Source organism: Equus asinus, chromosome X, assembly GCF_041296235.1.
Source record: "Equus asinus isolate D_3611 breed Donkey chromosome X, EquAss-T2T_v2, whole genome shotgun sequence".
Lineage (NCBI taxonomy): Eukaryota > Metazoa > Chordata > Mammalia > Perissodactyla > Equidae > Equus > Equus asinus.
Window position 1 is genome coordinate 35125761 of NC_091820.1, and position 20961 is coordinate 35146721.

Genomic DNA, 20961 nt, shown 5'->3' on the forward strand with positions numbered 1-20961 from the left:
AACCAGCCTGGCCCCACAACTTATGATGTGTAGCGCTGGAAGCTTTCTTTACCTCTGCTTCCTCATCAGTAGAATGAGGATGTTGGTGAGGATGAAATGAATCAATAAACATAGAACTCTAAGAGCTGTGTCTGGCACAAGGAAATGAGCATGATGTGTTAGCTCTAATAATTATATTCTATCCCTTGCACGGGCCCTAAGCATAGTAATTAAGTTCAGCTGGGAGGAACATGTCAGAGAGAGAGAGAGAGAGACAGACAGACAGACAGACAGACAGACAGACAGAGGGAAGAAGAAAAAAAACCCAAACTCCACATTCACAGAAAGAGGACACAGGTGTGGTCACTAAAAACAGCCCATGGAAGCTATGCAAAGCCTTCCCAACAAACTTGTCAGTCCCCTTTGAATCGCTGCACCCTCTATTTTATGCTCACTGTACTTCTGATTATCTGTTTCTGGTGTGTGAACTGTGTCTCTCACGAGGGCAGGGATCCTGTCCCCTCCACACCTCAGGTGTGGCTGGGCACCAGGGAAGGACTGAGTTGATGGGAGGGAGGGAGAGAGAGAGAATGTAAAGAGAAGGCAGCACTCCTGGACCCCACCGCCCCATCATCCCACCCCCACCTCCACCCCCATCACCAAAAAAAGAATTCCAAGCAAAGCAATTGCCAAGATAAATCACTTTTATCTCTATAGGAAAGGGAGGATCTAAAAAAAAATATAAATTACATTAGTAACACAACATAAGAAACAAACAAGAAAAAAACAACAGAGAAGTCTGTATGATGCTATTCTAACCTGTTTATAAAAAGGCCCTGCATCAGAAATTCGTAATCCTACCCACTTCTAAAAATATATTTAGACATGTACAGAAGCGGTGGGCTTGTTTTTAAATTGTTTGCTTTTTTGTAAAAATATATTAAAGGTGAATAGAAATCCTCTCTCCCTGCCCCCTATCCAACTCCCAGCTCTGTACTGGGGATTGGAGACCAGAGGTAACTCTCTCAGCATGTTCTAAACCTTGGTTACTACCACTCCCAACCCCTCCCCAACTCACTTCACTTAGAACCTGAAACATTAAAAAAAGAAAAAAAGCACACTAGCCTCTTTGGAAAAGCATAACTCTGAGGGTAAACTTGCTTTTCATTTGAAACACAAAACAACAATTAGGGGGCTCTGAGAGCCCAACTAAACTAAACGCAAACCCAGTCAAACGGAGGTTGGGTTTCAGCTCCACAGAAACTTCTATCAAAGAAACAGAGGGGAAAGAGGCCCGGAACCAGGGAGATTTGCTAGCAATTAGCTGCCTTTGAAAGATCAAGGGGGGACATTAATGGGCAGAAGGGCTGGGGTCCTGGTCTTGGTTACAGCAGCCAGAGCCTAGTCAGGCAGTTGCCAACACAGGGACACAGGCTGCCCCCAATCTCTCCCCTCACTACCCTCTGCTCCGTTGAAATCCCCAAGAAAAGCAAAGCTGGGAGGAAATCGAGGAGAGGGGAGTGGGGACCTCACGTGCTAGGGGGAGGTAGCCAGGCTTTTTGCCTTTGGTGTGACTAGATGGAGAACTGCTTGGCCCCTGGAATCCCCCAGATAGAAAAAGCAAATGGGGCTAAGGGACCCCTGATTCCAAAGAAGGAGAGTAGATGTGGGACTGTGAAGAAAAAAAAGACAATCTGGAGACAAAAAGACAACAAGGGACGCCTCACACATTCCCTGTGGCCTGCATGGTAGCTGTTAAATTCCCCAGAAGCACTGGGAGAACTGGGGTGAGGTTGGGGTGGGGCGGGGGTAGAGGGCAAGGATCCACGTCACTTTGGCAGTGCCAAAATGGAAGGAAGGGGTCATTCGCCATCCAGTTCAGGTCACTAGGGAGGCAAGACAGGGACGGAGCTAGGAAAGGGGGAGGGGGCGGGTGGGCACTGTCTGGATAATAGAGACATCCACAAAGGGAAGACAGGGAGAGGAGGATCAGATGACCTGCTCCTTTACACATGGGGGTTTCCTCTCCTAGGCTCAGGCTCCTGAGTGGCCCATGTGCACTCTGCTTGAACGTTGGCCTGATGTCTGAGAGTGCAAAGGCCCAGGAGTGAAGATGTGAGTTCTGAGGTCTTCTTCAGGCCAAGACCTTAGGTCGGGAAAGAAGCAGGGAGGCTCTCGATGGAGAACCCAGGGGTGAGCTGTCCTGCCACATCCTCTCCGGAAGGTCCAGGCTGTGCTCTGTGGTACAGGTGAAGGAAGCAGGCCGTAGGGCCAGGGTTATCTCCTTCAGCAGCAGGTGCTTTCAGGCTTCTGGGAGATGGTTTTTCACCTGCTGGGGCCCAGCCATAGCCACGTAGATAATGTTCTGCAGGATCTCAAAATCCAGGCAAATCCCTGGAGCTCACCCTGGGACAGGGGGCTTCATCTGTAGCCACCCAAAAGTAGGTTCCGCCAATGGGCTACAAAGTCATAGTCAAAGGCTTGGGCATCGGTCCTCTCCCCACCTTGAGAAGTGACAGGAATCTCTCTTCTTCCCAAGGATGAGTGAAGTCAGCCCACGGCCTTTCTAGGCCAACTCTGGAAATGGCCCACAGTGGGGCAGTAAGGAGACTCTGGGCCCTCATCTTTATTTCTATGAAGCATTTGGCAAGACGGGGCAAAGGCCAGACCCTTCTCCCATAAACGAGTCTGGAGTGGGACACATCCACTGGGCTCGGGGGAGGATGGGGAAGGAAGAATTGGCAGAAGTGGGCAGGCTTCTGCAGACAGGACTGGAGTTACACAAAGCCCTGGGCCTCCCACTTCATGACCAGAGAAATACCAAGGCGCCCAGGTTCTTTTCACCTCTCTCCTCATCCTGCCTTTCCAGCTCTAGGTGGGTATGAGAGTAAAGGGCCGACAAGGCCGGTGAAAGAGAAATGGGTTGAAGCAGCAGAAAAGAGAGTTCTAGTCAGCCAGAAACCTTTCCAATTTACCTGCTACTCAGAGGTACGGAGAAGGAAGGCAGGATGCTCTAGTGGAAGTGGGGGAGGGAGTTGTGGGAGTTTGTGATGGGGCCCGTGGGGGAGTCCGTGCCTTTGGTCAGTTCCAAGAAAGCAGGACAATGCGCCTCAGCACCTTGTCCGGGGCAGATAGGATCCAGGAGTGCCCCGAGAGTTGACAACGGAGAAGGCAGTGGGGGTGAAGGATAAAGGACAGGACACAAGGGAGCTCACAGAAGTAGTTTGCCATTTCTGTGGATTTTCAGGATACGGCCGAGTCTCTGCTTTGCTGTGGCCAGGCCCTTTTTAGGACGCTTTCCTGTGGGGAAAGCGAGAGGTAAGCAAAAGTTATGGCAAGGGCTCCCGCAACAATTCTAGCACCCACTGTCCTTGGGCCACCCTCTCCTCTGTTCCTCTGCCCACAGAGTCTCCCCCTCCTTACACCTGGCTACAGGCACATCTTGGGCAAGAAGCCCTCCTTAAGTACTTCCGTCCAACACCACATGCCTTGGCTCTTCCTTCTATGACCTCCTGCAGCAGCTACAAACTCCCTGGTTAATCCTTCTGGTTTCTCTTTCACACTGACTTCTGTGGTCCCAATCATTTTCTTTCCTAAATTCTGCAGGGAGGTGATTGTGCCTGCCTGTCCTCTTATCCTGACCACTAGGCCTTGACAAGTACCTGGTTAGTGATTACAACTCAGTGTCCCTGAAGTTGTCATCCTCAGGGCCTTGTTCCATCAGAAATCCCCATCCTCATGACACTAGTGCCACACCAACCTTACCACCCTTGAGCTGTGTACTCTAGGGACCAGGCTTTGAGGCCAAAGTGAGGAAAAGAAGGGCTTGAGTCCTCCCATCTTGCCTCTTCCTCTCACCCCACATCAGATCACCTCCTTGTTCCATGTGCTCTCCACATTTGATAAATTTATCCCTCCCTCTCCACTCTCTCTGCTAGAGCCCGAGCCTCTCTTCACTGTAGCCGGGACCTGTGTATGCAACTCCTCCCTAGACTTCCCACCTTCAGCCCACCCTCCATTCTGGCCACCAGAAGGATCTTTCCAAACCCACATCTGAGTTTGTCTCTACTTAACAACAGTTAATGTCTCTTCACGGCCTATGAGATTAAGTCCAAGCAACTTAGGTTGGCTACCAGTATCACTCTCAGGTGTATTTATCTACCAAGGTGCTTCAGGTTTAGAGCCTGATGCTCTAAGATCATTCTCAGTTCTACAATCATATGGCAATTGTACCTTGTCCTGCTTGATTGCTCTGGGAGCCAACTGAAGGGCGCCGCTGGGTCAAGAAGACACCGGGAGCCATGGGTGTGGTGCTGCGGTTTGCCTGGGCCATGCCAAAGGCATTGGGACGGGCAGTATACTCATGGTCAGCAAGACTTCCTGAGAGGGCCTCTTGTTTGGGCTCAGGAGGAGGCAGGGGTGAGGAGGAGGTAAGAAGCTGGGGTATAGTGGCCAGAGTTGGGGCTGGTGCTGCCATGCTGAGATTGGACTCCTGAGGGCGCGGCTGTTCTACCTCCTTCAACAAAGTCTTCTTCTTGATATATTTCTTCTTTTGGGCCTTCTGCAGCTCCTGAAACACAAGCCAAGTGGGAGGGGAGAATTCAGGAGTAGAGAAAAGAGAATTTCCCAGAAAGGAAACTAGACAATGAGCAATGTGTTTCTGCAACCTGCCTCCACCCCAAGTCTAGCCTGGATGTATGTACACATAATACAGGCCTTTCAATACCTGAAGTCATCTCTTTGGTACCATCCATCCTTAAGTCATCACTGCTACTAATCAGTACAGTGGCAAGAGAAGGGTAAGTGAGTTCAGAGACTTGGGGTTTGGTCTCAGCAATGCCACTTATGAGGTGGACTATGGACACTTCTAATAATAGCTAAATTTATGCCAGCAGCAGAGGCATTTTATATACTTTATCTCATTTAATCTTCAGAGCAGCCTGAGAAGGAAAATCCCCCAGTTTACAGAGAAGAAAACTGACATGCAGGGATATTAACTAACTTGAGCCCAAAGCCTCACAGCTGAAGAGTTGTTGGGTCCAGGATTCAACCAGATTTATCTGAACACCCACCTGGCACACTTCTCAAAATGGGACATCTGAGAGTGAAAGAGTAGTAGCTTTGGAATAAACTTGAGTTCAAATCTAGGCTTGTGTTCGCTAAGCTGGATAACCTCAGTCAAGTTACTAACTTTTCTGAATCTCAATTGCTTCATCTGTAAAATGGGCAAAATAATATCTGTTTTTCAGAGTTGTTGGAAAGATTAAATAAAGATTTAAAAACACATAGCATATAGTAGGTACTCAGCAAGTAGTAAACTATTATTCTGTCTTCATCTCTTACAATGGTTACTCTTCCTTTTGCTGATCTTTTTCTTTTAATAGAGGACTTGACAATCCTCCAGGTCACCGGGTCTTAAAACCTCAATTTTGGATGGGAGGAATGAATAAGGAGTGTGTCACTTCTCTCAGTATCTTGGATTTCATCCATCCATTGCTCTATGAATCTACTATCCACTGTGTAGTGGGTACCTGTATAGCGGGCACCTGGAGCCCTGAGAACCTGGAAAGGTGGTGCTGAGAGCATGTGAACGACTTCACCTTCTGAAATACTACACAGCCACACAGACCAACTCAGTGATTACATTTCATTGCCTTCTCTTGGCAACGAAAGGAATAGGCAGGGCCTACTCCTGCCTTTGGAAGATCTGACAGGCTGTGGCTACCATAGGAATTTCTGAGGGACAAGAATAATAATATTAGTAATACATGACAGGCACTGTTCTATAATTTAACTCATTTAATACTCATAAGAAGTATGAAATGTAAGAATTATAATCCCATTTTTAGGAGAAGAAACTGTGGCACAGAGTGGTTAAGTCATTTTCTGAAGGTTATAGGACCAATGAGTGACCAAGCTGGGATTCAGACAAGCCATCTGGCTTCAGAATCTCTTTTCTCAGCCACACTGCTATTCCACCCATACCAGAAACTTCATTTCTGTTCCTATTTTTCTCATCCAAATCCAGAAATTATCTCTTCACACCTAGATCATACAGCCTAAATTTTTCTACCTTTGTTGCCAATCTCCTTCTCATATAATTCATCCAGATTCCTCCACAGAAGACTGTCTTATGACAGGGCCACTTTCACCCTGCCAACTCCCTTGCTCAAAAAGCTGTTAGCAGGTCCCAACCCAAGTTCAAACTCCCTGGCCTGACATTCATGATCTTCCACAGTCTGACCACTTACGCTTAGCCAACTCATAATGATAATGATGAAGAGCTAACACGTCTATAGTACTTACTCTGTGGCAAGTGCCATTCTCAGAGCTTTCACATACATTACCTCATCTAATCCTCAGACAAAGACTATGAGGAAACCGAGGCACAGAGAAATTAAGTAACTTGCTCAAGTGGTAGAGCGAGGATTCAAACTCAGGTAGGCTGGCTCCAGAATCCATTTTTCAACCTCTATTTATCTTACCCCAGCATGAAGTCTCCACTCCAGAAAGATTTGCTCATTCATTTATTCATTCACACACTCAACACTGACTAAACACATACTTAGCATAGCGGAGATACCAAGTTAAATTAGATATATCCCCACCTTTGAGGCACTTACAGTTTAATAAGGGACACAGAAAAGTACACTTATAAGTACCATGAGAGAATGCTACTGAAGCACAGAAGGCCACTGAAATAAATTGGTGGTAGATAGTGTGAAGGAGTGTTAGGTAAGGCATCAGAGAGGGCCTGATTCCCAATGGGCAGACAGAACAGCTTGTACAAAGGCACAGAGGCATGAGACAATCTGATACACTGAGTGAACTTTAAGTACCATAGTGCAATAGTATGGCTAGTGTAAATGGCATGCATTAGGGGCTGGGAGGAGGTCAGGGAGGAGAAGTGACTGGAGACCAAATCAAGAGTGCCTTGTGTACTATACAAGGAGTTCCCTTCTCCTGCAATGTCTCCCTGTCCCCTCCAAAAGCTTAGCCTGAAAAACTCCTCCCCAATTTCAAAACTTCTTCTTTGAAGTCATCCTTGATCAACCCAAACAGAAGTGAGTTCCTTAGAAGGCACTAAGAATAGTTTTCACAACTTTAATTAATTTTTCTTTTTATTTAAAGCAGTAGAACCCCTTTTTTCAAATTACATCTTACATGGCACTAGGATCTATGTAACAGAGAGAAGTTTTGGTCAAAGAAGGGCCACCTGGCCTGCTTGGTCTCTGCTGGCTTCCAACAATAGCCTCCAAGACATTTCTAAGCAAAACTCCAGAGCTCCATGGAACATCATATATTAAAAACATCATTCTATTAAATTTTATTTAAATAGGATGCAATTACTGAATTATATAAACATTTAACTATTTCATTTTATTTAAATAGCAAGTAACATGAAATTTGAAATTAGAGGATATGAGTTTGAATCTTGTCTCCTCCATTTACTGGCTGTATTATCCTGGACTAGTCACTTAAAGAGAGCCTCATTTTCTTCACCTGTAAAATGATGAAAATATCACCTATTGAACAGGGCTATCGGGCAAATTACATGAGACAGTGTACATGGAAGTACCTAAAATAAAGCAGATACTCAATAAATGCTCTAAGCTATAGGATGTGGCATAAAGAACTAAGGGGATGTTGATAAGGAGAGAACCAGAAGATTCACTTCCAACTGCTCCCAGAGTTGCTGAGCACATTATACACATTAAAGAACTTTGCAAACTATAACATGCTAGGAGGTCAATGTGATTCTAGTGAAGTGACCGTTTAGGACAAAAATTACTGGGTGAAGTTTTCTTGGAGAGTGGGGGTGAAGATCAAGGAAATGGTATTTGGGATAGAGGATAAAAAAAGCCTCTTCTCCAAAAAACCAAACTCTGATACTGGCGGGTGGCTGAGAACTTGAGAGAATTAAACTAAGTTACCTCCTCAAGGCTTCAGCTGAAGGCAAATGCTCTCACCCAAGGACAGACTGGGTCCTTCCATCTAAGAGGTTTTTATAAACCCAGAAAGGCAAGTAAAATCAGCAAGGGCTTTTCTCTGGGCCCCTATTTTCTTTCATCCTAAATCATGTCAACTGTGTGACCTGTGGAAGTAGCTTGACACTGAGTTGGGATGTGAAGGATATAGGAAGGGGCTGGGATACTGCAATTGATAAAGATCACTCCCCATTGAAACAACAGTGAGATTCTATCAGCCTGAAGGTCTGAGTTTTGGAGCTCTAAGCCAAACTGGAATCAGTAGCAGGGCCATTGCCTGGGTGTCAGCACCTACCTGCTGGGCCAGCTTTGCAGCTGCTGCAGCCAAGCCAGTCTCAATGGAAGCTACTCGGGTCCCCTCACGCACTGGACGGTCTTGCTTTGGTAGAGTTGGGGTCACACGGGCTGCAGAGGAAACAGGATGAAGACATTATCTGAATGCCAACCATACTCCCTACCTCTGAGCCCCCTCAAAGGTGGTCTCATTGGTCTTCCCGCTTCTAGCTTTTTCACAAAGCCAGATTTCGCTGTCAGGTAAGAAGCTAATTCACAAATGCCCAAGGTTTACAAAACACACACTGATTAAAAGATAAAAATTAACCTCTCTGAACTGACATTTAAGGTTGTCCATGTTGTGCTCTTGGCCTACCTACCTCTCCAGCCTTATTTCCACACTCATATTCTCAATATCTCCAGACAGAATTGCTTCGCTATTACACCTCCAGAATATGTACAGCTCATCCTCTCTCCCTGTGCCTTCATCCTCACCATCCACACTGCCTGGATTCTTCCCTTTTGTCCATCTCTTTAAAACCTGTCCATCCTTCGAAGGTAGGCTGAAATCAACCTTTTATGTAAAACCTCTAGACCTCTCTGGCTTACACTGACCTCTCCCTCTCCTTAACTTATGATATGTACAAGTCACTTAAAACATAATACATACCATCTTGTCGCATTCCCTAATGTTGATGTGTGTTATTCTGTCTACCAATCAGGCTATAAGCTCCTGAAGATGATCGTCTTCTTGTATAGCCTTTTATAATGCCTTAACCATTCGAAATAAAAAAATAGTTACTCATCCCACATTTTACATAGGAAGTGTATTTCAGGATAACCAAACAGCCCAAGATGATGAGGTAAAGTTCTTCTTTACAGAAGAATGCCAGCTAATAAATGTAGCAGAAATGACAGAATTAGAAAATCACAGATTTGCAAGCCCTAATGAAACAACGGATTCCAGAGAATTGGATATTAACACCATACCAAAGTATTACCTCACAGATTACTTGCTAGTCTCAAGAAGAAAAAATTAACTTTACAATGGTGAGATCAGAAGATCACCCCCTTAACTAAGTATCAACGTTATTGTCACTAACAGTGAGACAGCCGACTTCATGCACCTCCTGATGCAATGCAATAGGAAATTCATAGCATCACCTGGGAAGTAGTTTTGCCAAAGATGTAAAATCAAGTAGGTGGTTCATATTACTTCCAGTTTTTAGGAAACACAGAAACAAAAGAACAAGTTAAATGACACCATGAGGAAACAATCAGACGTTCTACAAGATAACTGACCTGGTTTCACTAAAAAGATAATATCACAACTCTTCCCATTTGCAACAACATGAATGGACCTTGAGGGTATTATGTTAAGTGAAATAAGCCAGACAGAGAAAGACAAACACCATATGATTTCACTCATATGTGGAAGATAAACTAACACATGGACAAAGAGAACAGTTTAGTGGTTACCAGAGAAGCGGGTTGGGGGGTGGCCACAAGGGGTGAAGGGGCATATTTATATGGTGACTGACAAATAATAATGTACAACTGAAATTTCATGATGTTATAAACTATTATGACCTCAATAAAAAAAAGACAATGTCACAAGGAAGAAACAAACAAATCTAGAAGCTGAGATGTGCTACAGGACAATTATCCCAGTTTTTACAACAAATCAATAGCAAAAAACAAAAAAGGGGGACTCCTCTAGATTAAGAGAGACTCAAAAGGTGTGATGGCCAAATGCCATATGGACTATGTTTAGATCCTAATTTAAACAAATGCACTGCAAAAATACTTTTTATTGGTTAGAAAATTGAGGAAATTTGATTATGGACTTAGTACTACATAACATCAAGCAATTATCAAATTATTACTTATTCTGTTATAACAGCATTATGGTTATGTGAGAAAATGCCTATATTTTTTAGAGATGCATACTGAAGTACACATGGAGGGAGTGACACAACATGTGGAATTTGCTTTAAAGCATAGACAATTTTGAAAAGAATACGAAAGTCATAGGTGAATCAAATATGGCAAAATCTTGATAACTGTTGATTCTCAGTGGTGTGTGTATGGGAATTCATTGTACTATTCTCTCTCTCTTTTTTTAAAGTAATTTTATTGAGATAATAATGATTTATAACATTGTGTAATTTTGGGTATATATTATTATTTATCAATTTCTGAATACACTTCATCGTGTTCACCCCCAGTAGTCTAATCTTTATCCATCACCATAAATATGAGATATCACCTTACACTGGTCAGAATGGCTATAATTACAAGACAAAAAACAACAAATGTTGAAGAGGATGTGGAGAAAAGGGAACACACACTGCTGGTGGGAATGCAAACTGGTGCAAGCCACTATGGAAAACAATATGGAGATTTCTCAAATTAAAAATACAAATTTAATTTGCCAAAGAAATTGAAATCAATGATCCAAAGCGATTTATGCACCCCTATGTTCACTGTAGCATTATTCACAATAGCCAAGACATGGAGGCAACCCAAGTGCCTTTCTACAGATGAATGGATAAAGAAGATGCAGTATATATATACAATGGAATACTACTCAGCAATAAAAAAGACAAAATCGTCCCATTTGTGACAATATGGCTGGACCTTGAGGGTATGATGTTAAGTGGAATAAGCCAGACAGAGAAAGACAAATACTGCATGATTCCACTCATATGTGGAAGAAAACAAATACATGGATAAAGAAAACAGATTAGTGGTTACCAGAGGGCAAGGGAGTTTGGGGGTGGGCAAAAAGGATAAAGGGGCACACATGTATCTCTATTTTTAATTACAGAAAAAAGTCAATATCACAGGAAAAAAAAGAGGTGGTGGTGGTACTGACCTAGATTCAAAGATTCCTTCGTTGGTTAGCTATTGTTATTATTATAAAGGAGACTTTCTGTATAAGCAGTATGCAGATGCTAGAAAAGGCAATTCAGGAGGCTGAAGTCCTTTCTTTAAAGGTCATATTTGTTTAAAATATGATCTAAAGCAAATCTAGCAAAAATGTTGATGCACAATTTTTGGTCATGGATTCTTGGATATATTTTATATTTTCTCTATAGTTTTGTATGTGTGGTGGTTTTAAAACAAGGTCCTAAATTCTTCGACACTTTTCCTCTTGATAGGTGGGGTCTATTTTCCCTCCCATTGAATCTGAACAGGCTTATCTGCAGCCTACAGAATGTGGTGGAAGTGGCACTGCATGACTTCTGAGGCTAGGTCAGAAAAGGCAATTTCAGTTTCCACACTGCTTGCTGGAACACTCACACTTAGAGCCCTGAGCAGCCATGTAAGAAGTTTGCTTGCCTTGAGGCCACCAGACAGTAAGGAAGTTAGTCACATGGAGAGGCCACGTATTGGCAGTCGGCTTGGCACTTCTAGTCTCTGAGCCCTCTCAGCTCAGGCACCAGACACGAGAGTTAATGAGACTTCAAATTATTCAAACTCTTGGCCTTCAAGTGAACCCCAGCCTTCAAATTTTCCCAGATGAGGCCCCAAATATCATGGAGTCCCCACTGTGTCCTTTCGAAATTCCTGACTTCATAATACATGAGCAAGTTGTTGTTGTAAGCTGAAAAAGAAACCTCTCCTTGATTGCACCTCGGTTTTGGGGGAAAAAAACACTATTAAAAGAAATTTTGTGGGGACAGTTGAGAAAATTTGGTAATGGACTGGGTATTAGAAGATCTTAGGGAATTATTAACTGTTAAGTATAACAAAGGCATGTGTTTGCCTAGGAGGGTGTCCTTATTCTTAGGAAATACAGAAGTATTAAGGGGTAAAATATCATGTTATGATGGGTGCACATTACTTTGAAGTGGCTCAACAAAAACTAGATAAACAGATATAGATAAATGAAGCAAATACAGCAAAATATTATAATGGTAGGATCTAGATATTGAGAATATGGGTGCTAGTGTATATCTTTCTATATTTACATATGTTTGAAAATTGTCATAAGAAAAAATTTTAAATAAGGAATGAGACTAAGAGATTATAATAACCAAATGAAATGCATAGTCTTTGAATAGATAGAACCCGATTTGAATAAGAAAATTGTAAAAGATATTTTTGGTGCAGTTGAGAGAAATTTGACTAAGGATTTGGTATTAAACGATATTAGGAAATAAATGTTACTTAACTTAGGTGTCATATAATGGTACTTTGGTTATGGAAGAAAACGGCATTTTCATAGAGATGCATTCCAAACTATTTAGTATGTCATGATGGATGACATCAGCAAAAAGGGAAAGTTAAGGACCTCCAAAAATTCACTCCTAAATTAAAACAACGAAAAAACAGGCAAAAACTATCAGAATAAACTTTTTCAGAACTCTGAGAATTAACCAAAGGCTTATAGGAACCTGGACAGTATTTATTTAAGAAAAAGAGGTGAATCTCAGTAAGAGCAGTGAGCTGTGTGGCATTTTAACTTGCCCTAGACCCCTCCACCACTCCTCAACACAGAAAGAGCCTTGAAAAATAACAGCCCAGGGGCTAGCCTGGTGGCATAGCGGTTAAGTTCACGTGGTCCGCTTCAGCCTGAGGTTCTCTGGTTCAGATCCCAGGTGTGGACATACGCAGCGCTTATTAAGCCATACTGTGGCAGGCGTCCCACATATAAAGTAGAGGAAGATGGGCACGGATGTTAGCTCAGGGCCAATCTTCCTCAGCAAAAAGAGGAGGATTGGTGGCAGATGTTAGCTCAAGGCTAATCTGCCTCAGAAAAGAAAAAAAAAAGAAAGAAAAAGAAAAATAACAGTCCACATTGCCAGTAATGTAGGGAGGGGAAAGGAGCTGGAGCTTTCTTTCAAAGCCTAGTGCTAAAAGCTTCTCCCTGTGAGGATTTATCAAAAATATTTAAAGGCAAGTACTCAATGTCACAGCTACTTGAGGTGATGGATAACAGTTGTGGCAAACAACAGACTACCCAAAACCTTGAAAAGAAAAGCTGAAGAATGAGATATCCATTGGGGATTAGAAAAGCTCCTACATACTTCTAGGAATCTAGAAGGCCATATTGATGCAGAGGGGCTGTGTGAATGATGAATAAAGACTTGAGAAAGCCCTAAGCACCCAAGAATTGGAAGTCCTAGCTAGAGCAATTAGGTAAAAAAAAGAAACAAAAGTTATTCACTTTGGGTGGTCACATGATGTAATCTACACAGAATTTGAAATATATTACAACGTACACCTGAAATTAGTATAATGCTATAAACCAATGTTACTGCAATAAAAAAATAATAAAAAATAAACAAATAAATGACAAATAAAAGTTATCCAAATTGGAAAGGAAGAAGTAAAACTGTCACTATTTGTAGATGACATGATTGTATTATGTAGAAAATCCTAAAGAATCCACCAAAAAACTATTAGAAATAATAAGCAAATAAAGTTGCAGAGTACCAAATCAACATAAAAAATCAGTTGCATTTCTATACACTAATAACAAACTAGCAGAAAGAGAAATCAAGAACACAAACCAATTATAATTACAACAAAAAGAATAAAATACCTAGGAAAAAACTTAACTAAAGAGGTAAAAGACCTGTATGCTGAAAACTATAAGACACTATTGCAAGAAATCAAAGATGACGCAAAGGAAATAGAAAGATATTCCATGCTCATGGATTGGAAGAATTAACATAGTTAAAATGTCCATAGGCAATATGGACATTTTATGTGCATGCAGATTCAATGCAATCCTTAGCAGAGTCCCAATGACATTTTTCACAGAAATAGAACAACGAGTCCTAAAATTTATATGGAACAACAAAAGACTGAATAGCCAAAGCAATTCTGAGAAAAAAGAACAAAGTGGGAGGTATCACATTCCCTGAGTTCAAGGTATACTACAAAGCTATGGTAATCAAAACAGCATGGTACTGGCAGGAAAACAGATACACAGATCAATGGAACAGAACTGTGAGCCCAGAAAGTAATCCAAACATTTATGGACAGCTAATTTTCAAAAAGGAGCCAAGAACATACAATGGAGAAAGGAAGGTTTCTTCAATAAATGGTGTTAGGAAAACTGGACAGCCGCATGCAAAAGAATGAAAGTAGACCACTATCTTACACCATACACAAAAATTAACTCAAAATGGATTAAAGACTTGAATGTAAGACCTGAAGCCATAAAATTCCTAGGAGAAAACATAGGCAGTACATTCTTTGACGTTGGTCTTAGCAATATCTTTTTGGATATGTCTCCTCAGGCAAGGGAAAAAAAAGAAAAAAAATTAACAAATTGGGCTACACCAAACTAAAAAGCTTACGCACAGCAATGGAAACCATCAATAAAACAAAAAGACAAACTACCTGTTGGGACACGATATTCATAAATCATACATCTGATAAGGGGTTAAAATCCAAAATATATAAAGAACTCATAGAACTCAAAACAAAAAAACAGACAACCCAATTACAAAGTGGACAGAGGATCTGAACAGACATTTTCCCCAAGAAGATACACAGATGGCAAATAGGCACATGAAAAGATGTTCAATATCACTAATTATTAGGGAAATGCAAATCAAAACCACAATGAGATATCACCTCATGCCCATCAGAATGGCTATTATTAAAAGGACAAGAAATAGCAAGTGTTGGAGAGGATGTGTAGAAAAAGGAACCCACGTACATTGCTGGTAGGAATGTAAACTGGTATAGCCACTATGGAAAACAGTAGGGAGATTCCTCAAAAATTTAAGACTAGAACTACCACGTGATCCTGCTATTCCACTTCTGGGTATTTATCCAAAGAATATGAAAAGACTAATTTGAAAAGATATATGCACTCCTAGGTTAATTGCAGCATTATATACTATAGCCAAGACTTGGAAACAATCTAAGTGCCCATCGATAGATGAATGGATAAAGAAGTTGTGGTATATATATACAACGCAACATTACTCAGCCATAAAAAAAAGATGAAATCTTGCCATTTGTGCCATGGATGGACCTGAGAGTATCATGCTAAGTGAAAAAAATGGAAAAAAAATAAATACTGTATGATTTTATTCATCTGTGGAAGATAAGAAAAACCAACAACAAACAAACACATAGATACAGAGAACAAGTTAGTGGTTACCAGAGGGGAAGCGGGGTGTGGGCAGGATGAAAGGAGCAAAGGGGGACATTTGTATGGTGATGGATGGAAACTAGACTTTTGCTGTTGAACATGATGTGGTCTCTTTAGAAGTCAAAATATAATGATGTACACCTGACATTTATATCATTTTATAAACCAATGGTACATCAATTAAAAAAAACCCACAACAGTGACATTTACCTGTATGAATTTATGACAAGAATTAGCAACTTGAACTTAGAGGCTTAGAAATTTGAATGTTCAATCTTTAGGTGTCCATTGACTGATTAACGGATAAAGAAGTTGTAGTGTATATATATACACACACACACACAATGGAATATTATTCAGTCATAAAAAACAAGGAAATACTGCCATTTGCAATGACACAGATGGTCTTTGAAGGCATTATGCTAAGTGAAAAAAGTCAGAGAAAGACAAATACAGCAGTGTGCTGCTTAATGACAGGATATGGTCTGAGAAATGTGTCATTAGGCAATTTTTTGATGTGCAAACATCATAGAGTGTACTTACACAAACCTAGATGGTATAGCCTACTACATACCTAGGCCGTATGGTACTAATCTCATGGACACCATTGTATATGCAGTCCGTTGTTTACCAAAATGTTGTTGTGTGATGCATGACTGTACGGTATGATCTCACTTATATGTGGAATCTAAAATACAAACAAACTCATAGAAAGAGACCAGATTTGTGGTTACCAGAGGTCAGGGGTGGGGAAAAGGGGAACTGGAGAAAGGTGGTCAAAAGGTACAAACTTCTAGTTACAAGATAAATAAGTACTAGTGATATAATGTACAGCATGATGACTATCATTAACATTGTTGTTTAAAGTTGTTAAGAGAGTAAATCCTAAGAGTTCCCATAAGGAAAAAAATTGTTTTTTCTTTTTTTGCTTTCTTTTTATGTTGTATCTATATGAGATGCTGGACGTTAACTAAACCTATTGCAGTAATCATTTCACAATATTTGTAAGTCAAACCATTATGTTGTACACCTTAAACTTACACAGTGATGTATGTCAATTATATCTCACTAAGACTGGGGGAAAAAAGAACTAAAGGAAAGTATCAGAATGATGTTTCACCAAATAGAGAATACCAATAAAGAAACCAATGAAGAGAAATTATAAAAAGGAACCAAATGATATTTTAGAGTTGAAAAGTAAAATAACTGAAATAAAAATTTCACTAAAGGGTTTCGACAGCAGATTTGAGCAGGTAGAAGGAAGAATTAGTGACCTTGAAGGTAGGTCAATTGAGATTATCCAGTCTGATAAGCAGAAAGATAAAAGAATTAGGAAAATGAACAGAGCAAAAGGGACCTGTGGGATGCCATCAAATTTACCAACAGATGCATATGAGAGTCCCAAAAGGAGAGAGACAAGGGCAGAAATAGTATTTAAAGAAACAATGGCTGAAACTTTTCCAAATTTGATGAAAAACATTAATCTACATATACAAGAAGCTCAACAAACTCCAAGTTGGATAAACTCAGAGACTACACATCATAACCAAAACCAAAGTCAAAGAGAAGATCTTGAAATGAGCAAGCCAAAAGTAACTCATAACATACAAGGGATTCTCAATAAGATTGACAGCTTATTTATCATCAGAAACCATGGAGGATAAAAGGCAGTGGGATAATATATTCAAAGTGCTGAAAGAAAGACACTGTCAACCAAGAATTCTGAATCCAGCAAAACTATCCTTCTAAAAAGGAGATATCAAGACATTTCCAGACAAACAAAAACAGAGAGTTCATTGCTAGGAGACCTGCCCTATAAGAATTGCTAAAGGGAGCTCTTCAGGTTAAAATGAAAGGATACTTTACAGTAAATCAAATCCACATGAATAAAGAGCACTAGCAAAACTAACTACAGAAGTAGATATAAAAGATAGTATAAACACATTTTTTGTTTTATCTCATTGATTCTCCTATCTAATTAAAAAACTACATAAAGCAATAATTATAACTCTATGTTCATGGGTGGGCATACAATGTATAAAGATGTAACCTGTGACAGTAATAGCATAAAGGAAAAAGGGAATGGAACTATATAGGAGCAAAGTTTTTCTATACTATTGAAATTAAGTTGATATTAATCTGAATTACAATGGTATAAATTAAGACATTAATGTTAATCCTCAAGACAATCACTAAGAAAATAAATATGTGTACAAAAGAAAGGAATTAAAATGGGACTCTAGTCAAGGATGGCCCCATGGCCAAGTGGTTAAGTTCACATGCTCTGCTTTGGCAGACTGGGGTTCTGCCGGTTTGGATTCTGTGCGTGGACATGGCACCACTCTTCAAGCCATGCTGGGGTGGCATCCCACATAGCACAACCAGAAAGACCTACAACTAGAATATACAACTATGCACTAGGGGGCTTTGGGGAGAAGAAGGAAAAAAAAAAGAAGGCTGGCAACAGGTGTTAGCTCAGGTGCCAATCTTTTTTTTTAAAAAAAGGGATACTAGAAAATAGCTATTAAACACAAAAGAAGGCAGTAACAGAAGAACTGAGGAACAAAAAAGAAATACGACATAAAGAAAACAAACAAAAATGGACAATGTAAACCCTACTTTGACATCATTTATACTTAAGTATAAATGGATTATATTCTTCAATTAAAAGGCAGAGACTGGCAGAATAGATAAAAAAACATAATCCCATATATGCTGTCTACAAGACACACACTTAGGATTCAAGACACAAATAGACTGAAAATAAAAGGATGGAAAAAGACATACCATGAAGACAGTACCCAAATGAGAAATGGCATAGCTATACTAATATCAGATAAAATAGACTTTAAGACAACAATTGTTATTAAAGACAAAGACGGACATTTTATAATGATAAAAGGGTCAACTGGTCAAGAAGATATGATAAGCTTAAACATGTAGCACCTAACAACAGAGCCCCAAAATACATGAAGCAAAAACTGATTGCATTGAAGGGAGAAACACATAATTCAACAATAATAGTTGGAGACATCAATACTCCACTTTCAATAATGGATAGGACAATTAGACAGAAGATCAGCAAGGAAATAGAGATGTCATGATGTCTGAAATTTCCCTTAGAATGCCTTGAAAAGAGGATGAAGCGAATACAGCAAAATGTTAGTTATTAAATCTGGGTGATAAATATATGGTACTAACCTCCCTAATTTTGTGTACATTTGAAAATTTTCATAACAAAAATTTTTGAAATATATAAAAGGGAAAATATTTACTGATTATTCTCGTGCTTGTGACCACATTAATTTGATTATTGTAGTACTGTAGTATATTTAAATACCTTATAAGGCTAATTTCTTTTCATTTACTTTTTCTATTCTCAAATTCTTTAACTAATCATACTTGTTTACTCTTTTAAATAAATTTTAGAATGAGTTCCCCACAAAAATTCCATTAGGATTTTGATTTGGGATGTGTTAAACATATACTAAACATATACATTAAATTAAATGACCCTTTACAACACTCAGTCTTTGAAACCAGGTACATGGTACACCTCTATTTATTCAGACCTCCTTTTAAGTTCCTCAAGCAAAGTTTTGAAGTTTTCTTCATGTAGGTCCCACACATATCTTCTTAAGATTACCGTTGGGTATTTTATATAATTGTTTTTACTGTCAATAGGATCTTCTTTTTTCTCAGTATATTGTGGTTATCACCGATATATGACAATTCTTGATTTCTGCATATGTGGTTTATATCCAGTGATTACCCAATTTAATTCTCATATTAGTTTTAACAGTTTTTCAGTTGATTCTCCTGCATTTTCTAATTATACAATCACATCATTTCTTTCACTTGCCAAATACTTATTAAACACTTCCCATGGCCAAGGCACTAAACAAGGTGCTACAGATACAGTGATAGACAAAAATAAATAGGATTTCTACCCTTAGCAAGCTTCATATCATGACTGTCTGATCTCTTAATTTCTAATAGTTACAGTTCTTATTTCTGCTTTATTCCTAATTATGCTATCTAGAACTTCTAGAACAATGCTAAATAACAGCAGAGATAATGGGTATATTTGTCTTATTCCTGATTTTAATGGGAATACTTCAAGCAGAATGCTTCAATCTTTTGTGGGTTAAGAATCTACTTTGAGAGCCAGCCCTGACGGCCTAGCAATTAAAGTTCAGAGCGCTCCACTTTGGTGGCTCAGGTTCATTTCCTGGGTGGGGAACCACACCACTTGTCTGTCAGTAGCCATGCTGTGGCAGCGGCTCACATAAAAGAACCAGAAGAACTTATAACCATACATAACTATGTATTGGGGCTCTATGGGGGAAAAAAGGAAGAAAAAAGGAAGAGTGGCAACAGATGTTAGCTTAGGGTGAATCTTCCCCTGCAAAAAAAAAATTAAAAAAAAAGAGAATCCACTCTGAAAACGTGATAAAAGTTATTAGTTTTCTGGGGGCCAACCCCATGGCCAAGTGGTTAAGTTCGCGCACTCCACTTCAGCAGCCCAGGGTTGTGCTGGTTTGGATCCTGGATGCAGACCTAGCACTGTTCATCAAGCCATGCTGAGGTGACGTCTCACATAGCAAAACTAGAAGAACCTACAACTAGAATATACAACTATGTACTGAGGGGCTTTGGGGAGAAGAAGAGAAAAACAAAGATTGGCAACAGATATTAGCTCAGGGCCAATCTTTAAAAAAAAAAAAAAAGAGAAAAACCCCTGGGAGAAAAATAGTTGACTATTAAAAAAAAGTTTTTGGGTTCTCTCTAGAGAAATATACATGCATGTATGCATACATACACATTAAGAAATACAGGTATGTTAATTATCTGCTCTCTGAACAGGGAAATAATAGAAGATCAACTTTTGATATAGAAATACTCAGTTTTTTATGTAGAATGAGGAAAATGCACCATAAATAAATTACATATATAAAGGATGACTATTCCCTTAGTATACAAAAAGGGCAATTTTAAAAGCTTGAATACCAACATGGATAAACGGGCAAAGGTCAGAAATAAAATTTACAAAAGAAGAAATTCTAATGCTAATACAAACATATAGAAAACGTTTAGTCAAAGAAATGTAAATTAAATCAATGAGATACTGTTGTTTGCTTGTGATTTACCAAAGATGAAAAAAATACCATGGTGGAGACTTCTTATTATCAACCCAATATCATTCTCCCTTTCTTGTTTACTAAAAAAAAACATGACTTTGTGGGATAGCAATGTACCTAGCTAAAAACTATATTTCCTGGCCTCTCTGGCAGATAATCGTGGCCATGTGACACAATTTTAGCCAAAGAGATACAAGAAAAAGTGGAACTCAGAACTCCTTGGGGAGGGGTGCTCATCAGGCCTATTTCTTTTCCCTTTTGCTCTTCTTCTTCTTCCTGACTACAACTCAGACCCCTCTGCTATAGATAAAGCAGCCATCTTGTGACCCTGAGGGGATAAGCACTCTCTAAGGATGCCTGAGAGGTTCCTGCTCCTCACAGGCAAACACTGTTCCTAACCGATATACAATTTGGCAATACATATCAAGAGCTTTTAAAATGTTCATATTAACAAATT

The 20961-nt window shown here is 39.9% G+C and overlaps 1 protein-coding gene across 4 annotated transcripts in view; it reads right to left on the reverse strand.

The window, feature by feature from the left end:
• Nucleotides 1-665: 665 nt before the first annotated feature.
• The window catches only part of PHF8 (PHD finger protein 8), a 112874-nt gene continuing 92578 nt past the window's right edge, over nucleotides 666-20961 (reverse strand). For all 4 annotated transcript variants that reach the window (XM_070502247.1, XM_070502245.1, XM_070502246.1 and 1 more), the window contains 3 exons: nucleotides 8263-8372; nucleotides 4213-4549; nucleotides 666-3279 (listed from right to left, as the gene is read on the reverse strand). In XM_070502247.1, coding sequence (XP_070358348.1) covers nucleotides 3191-3279; nucleotides 4213-4549; nucleotides 8263-8372 — 536 coding nt within the window. In that variant the 3' untranslated portion in view covers nucleotides 666-3190. The remainder of the gene's footprint in view (nucleotides 3280-4212; nucleotides 4550-8262; nucleotides 8373-20961) is intronic.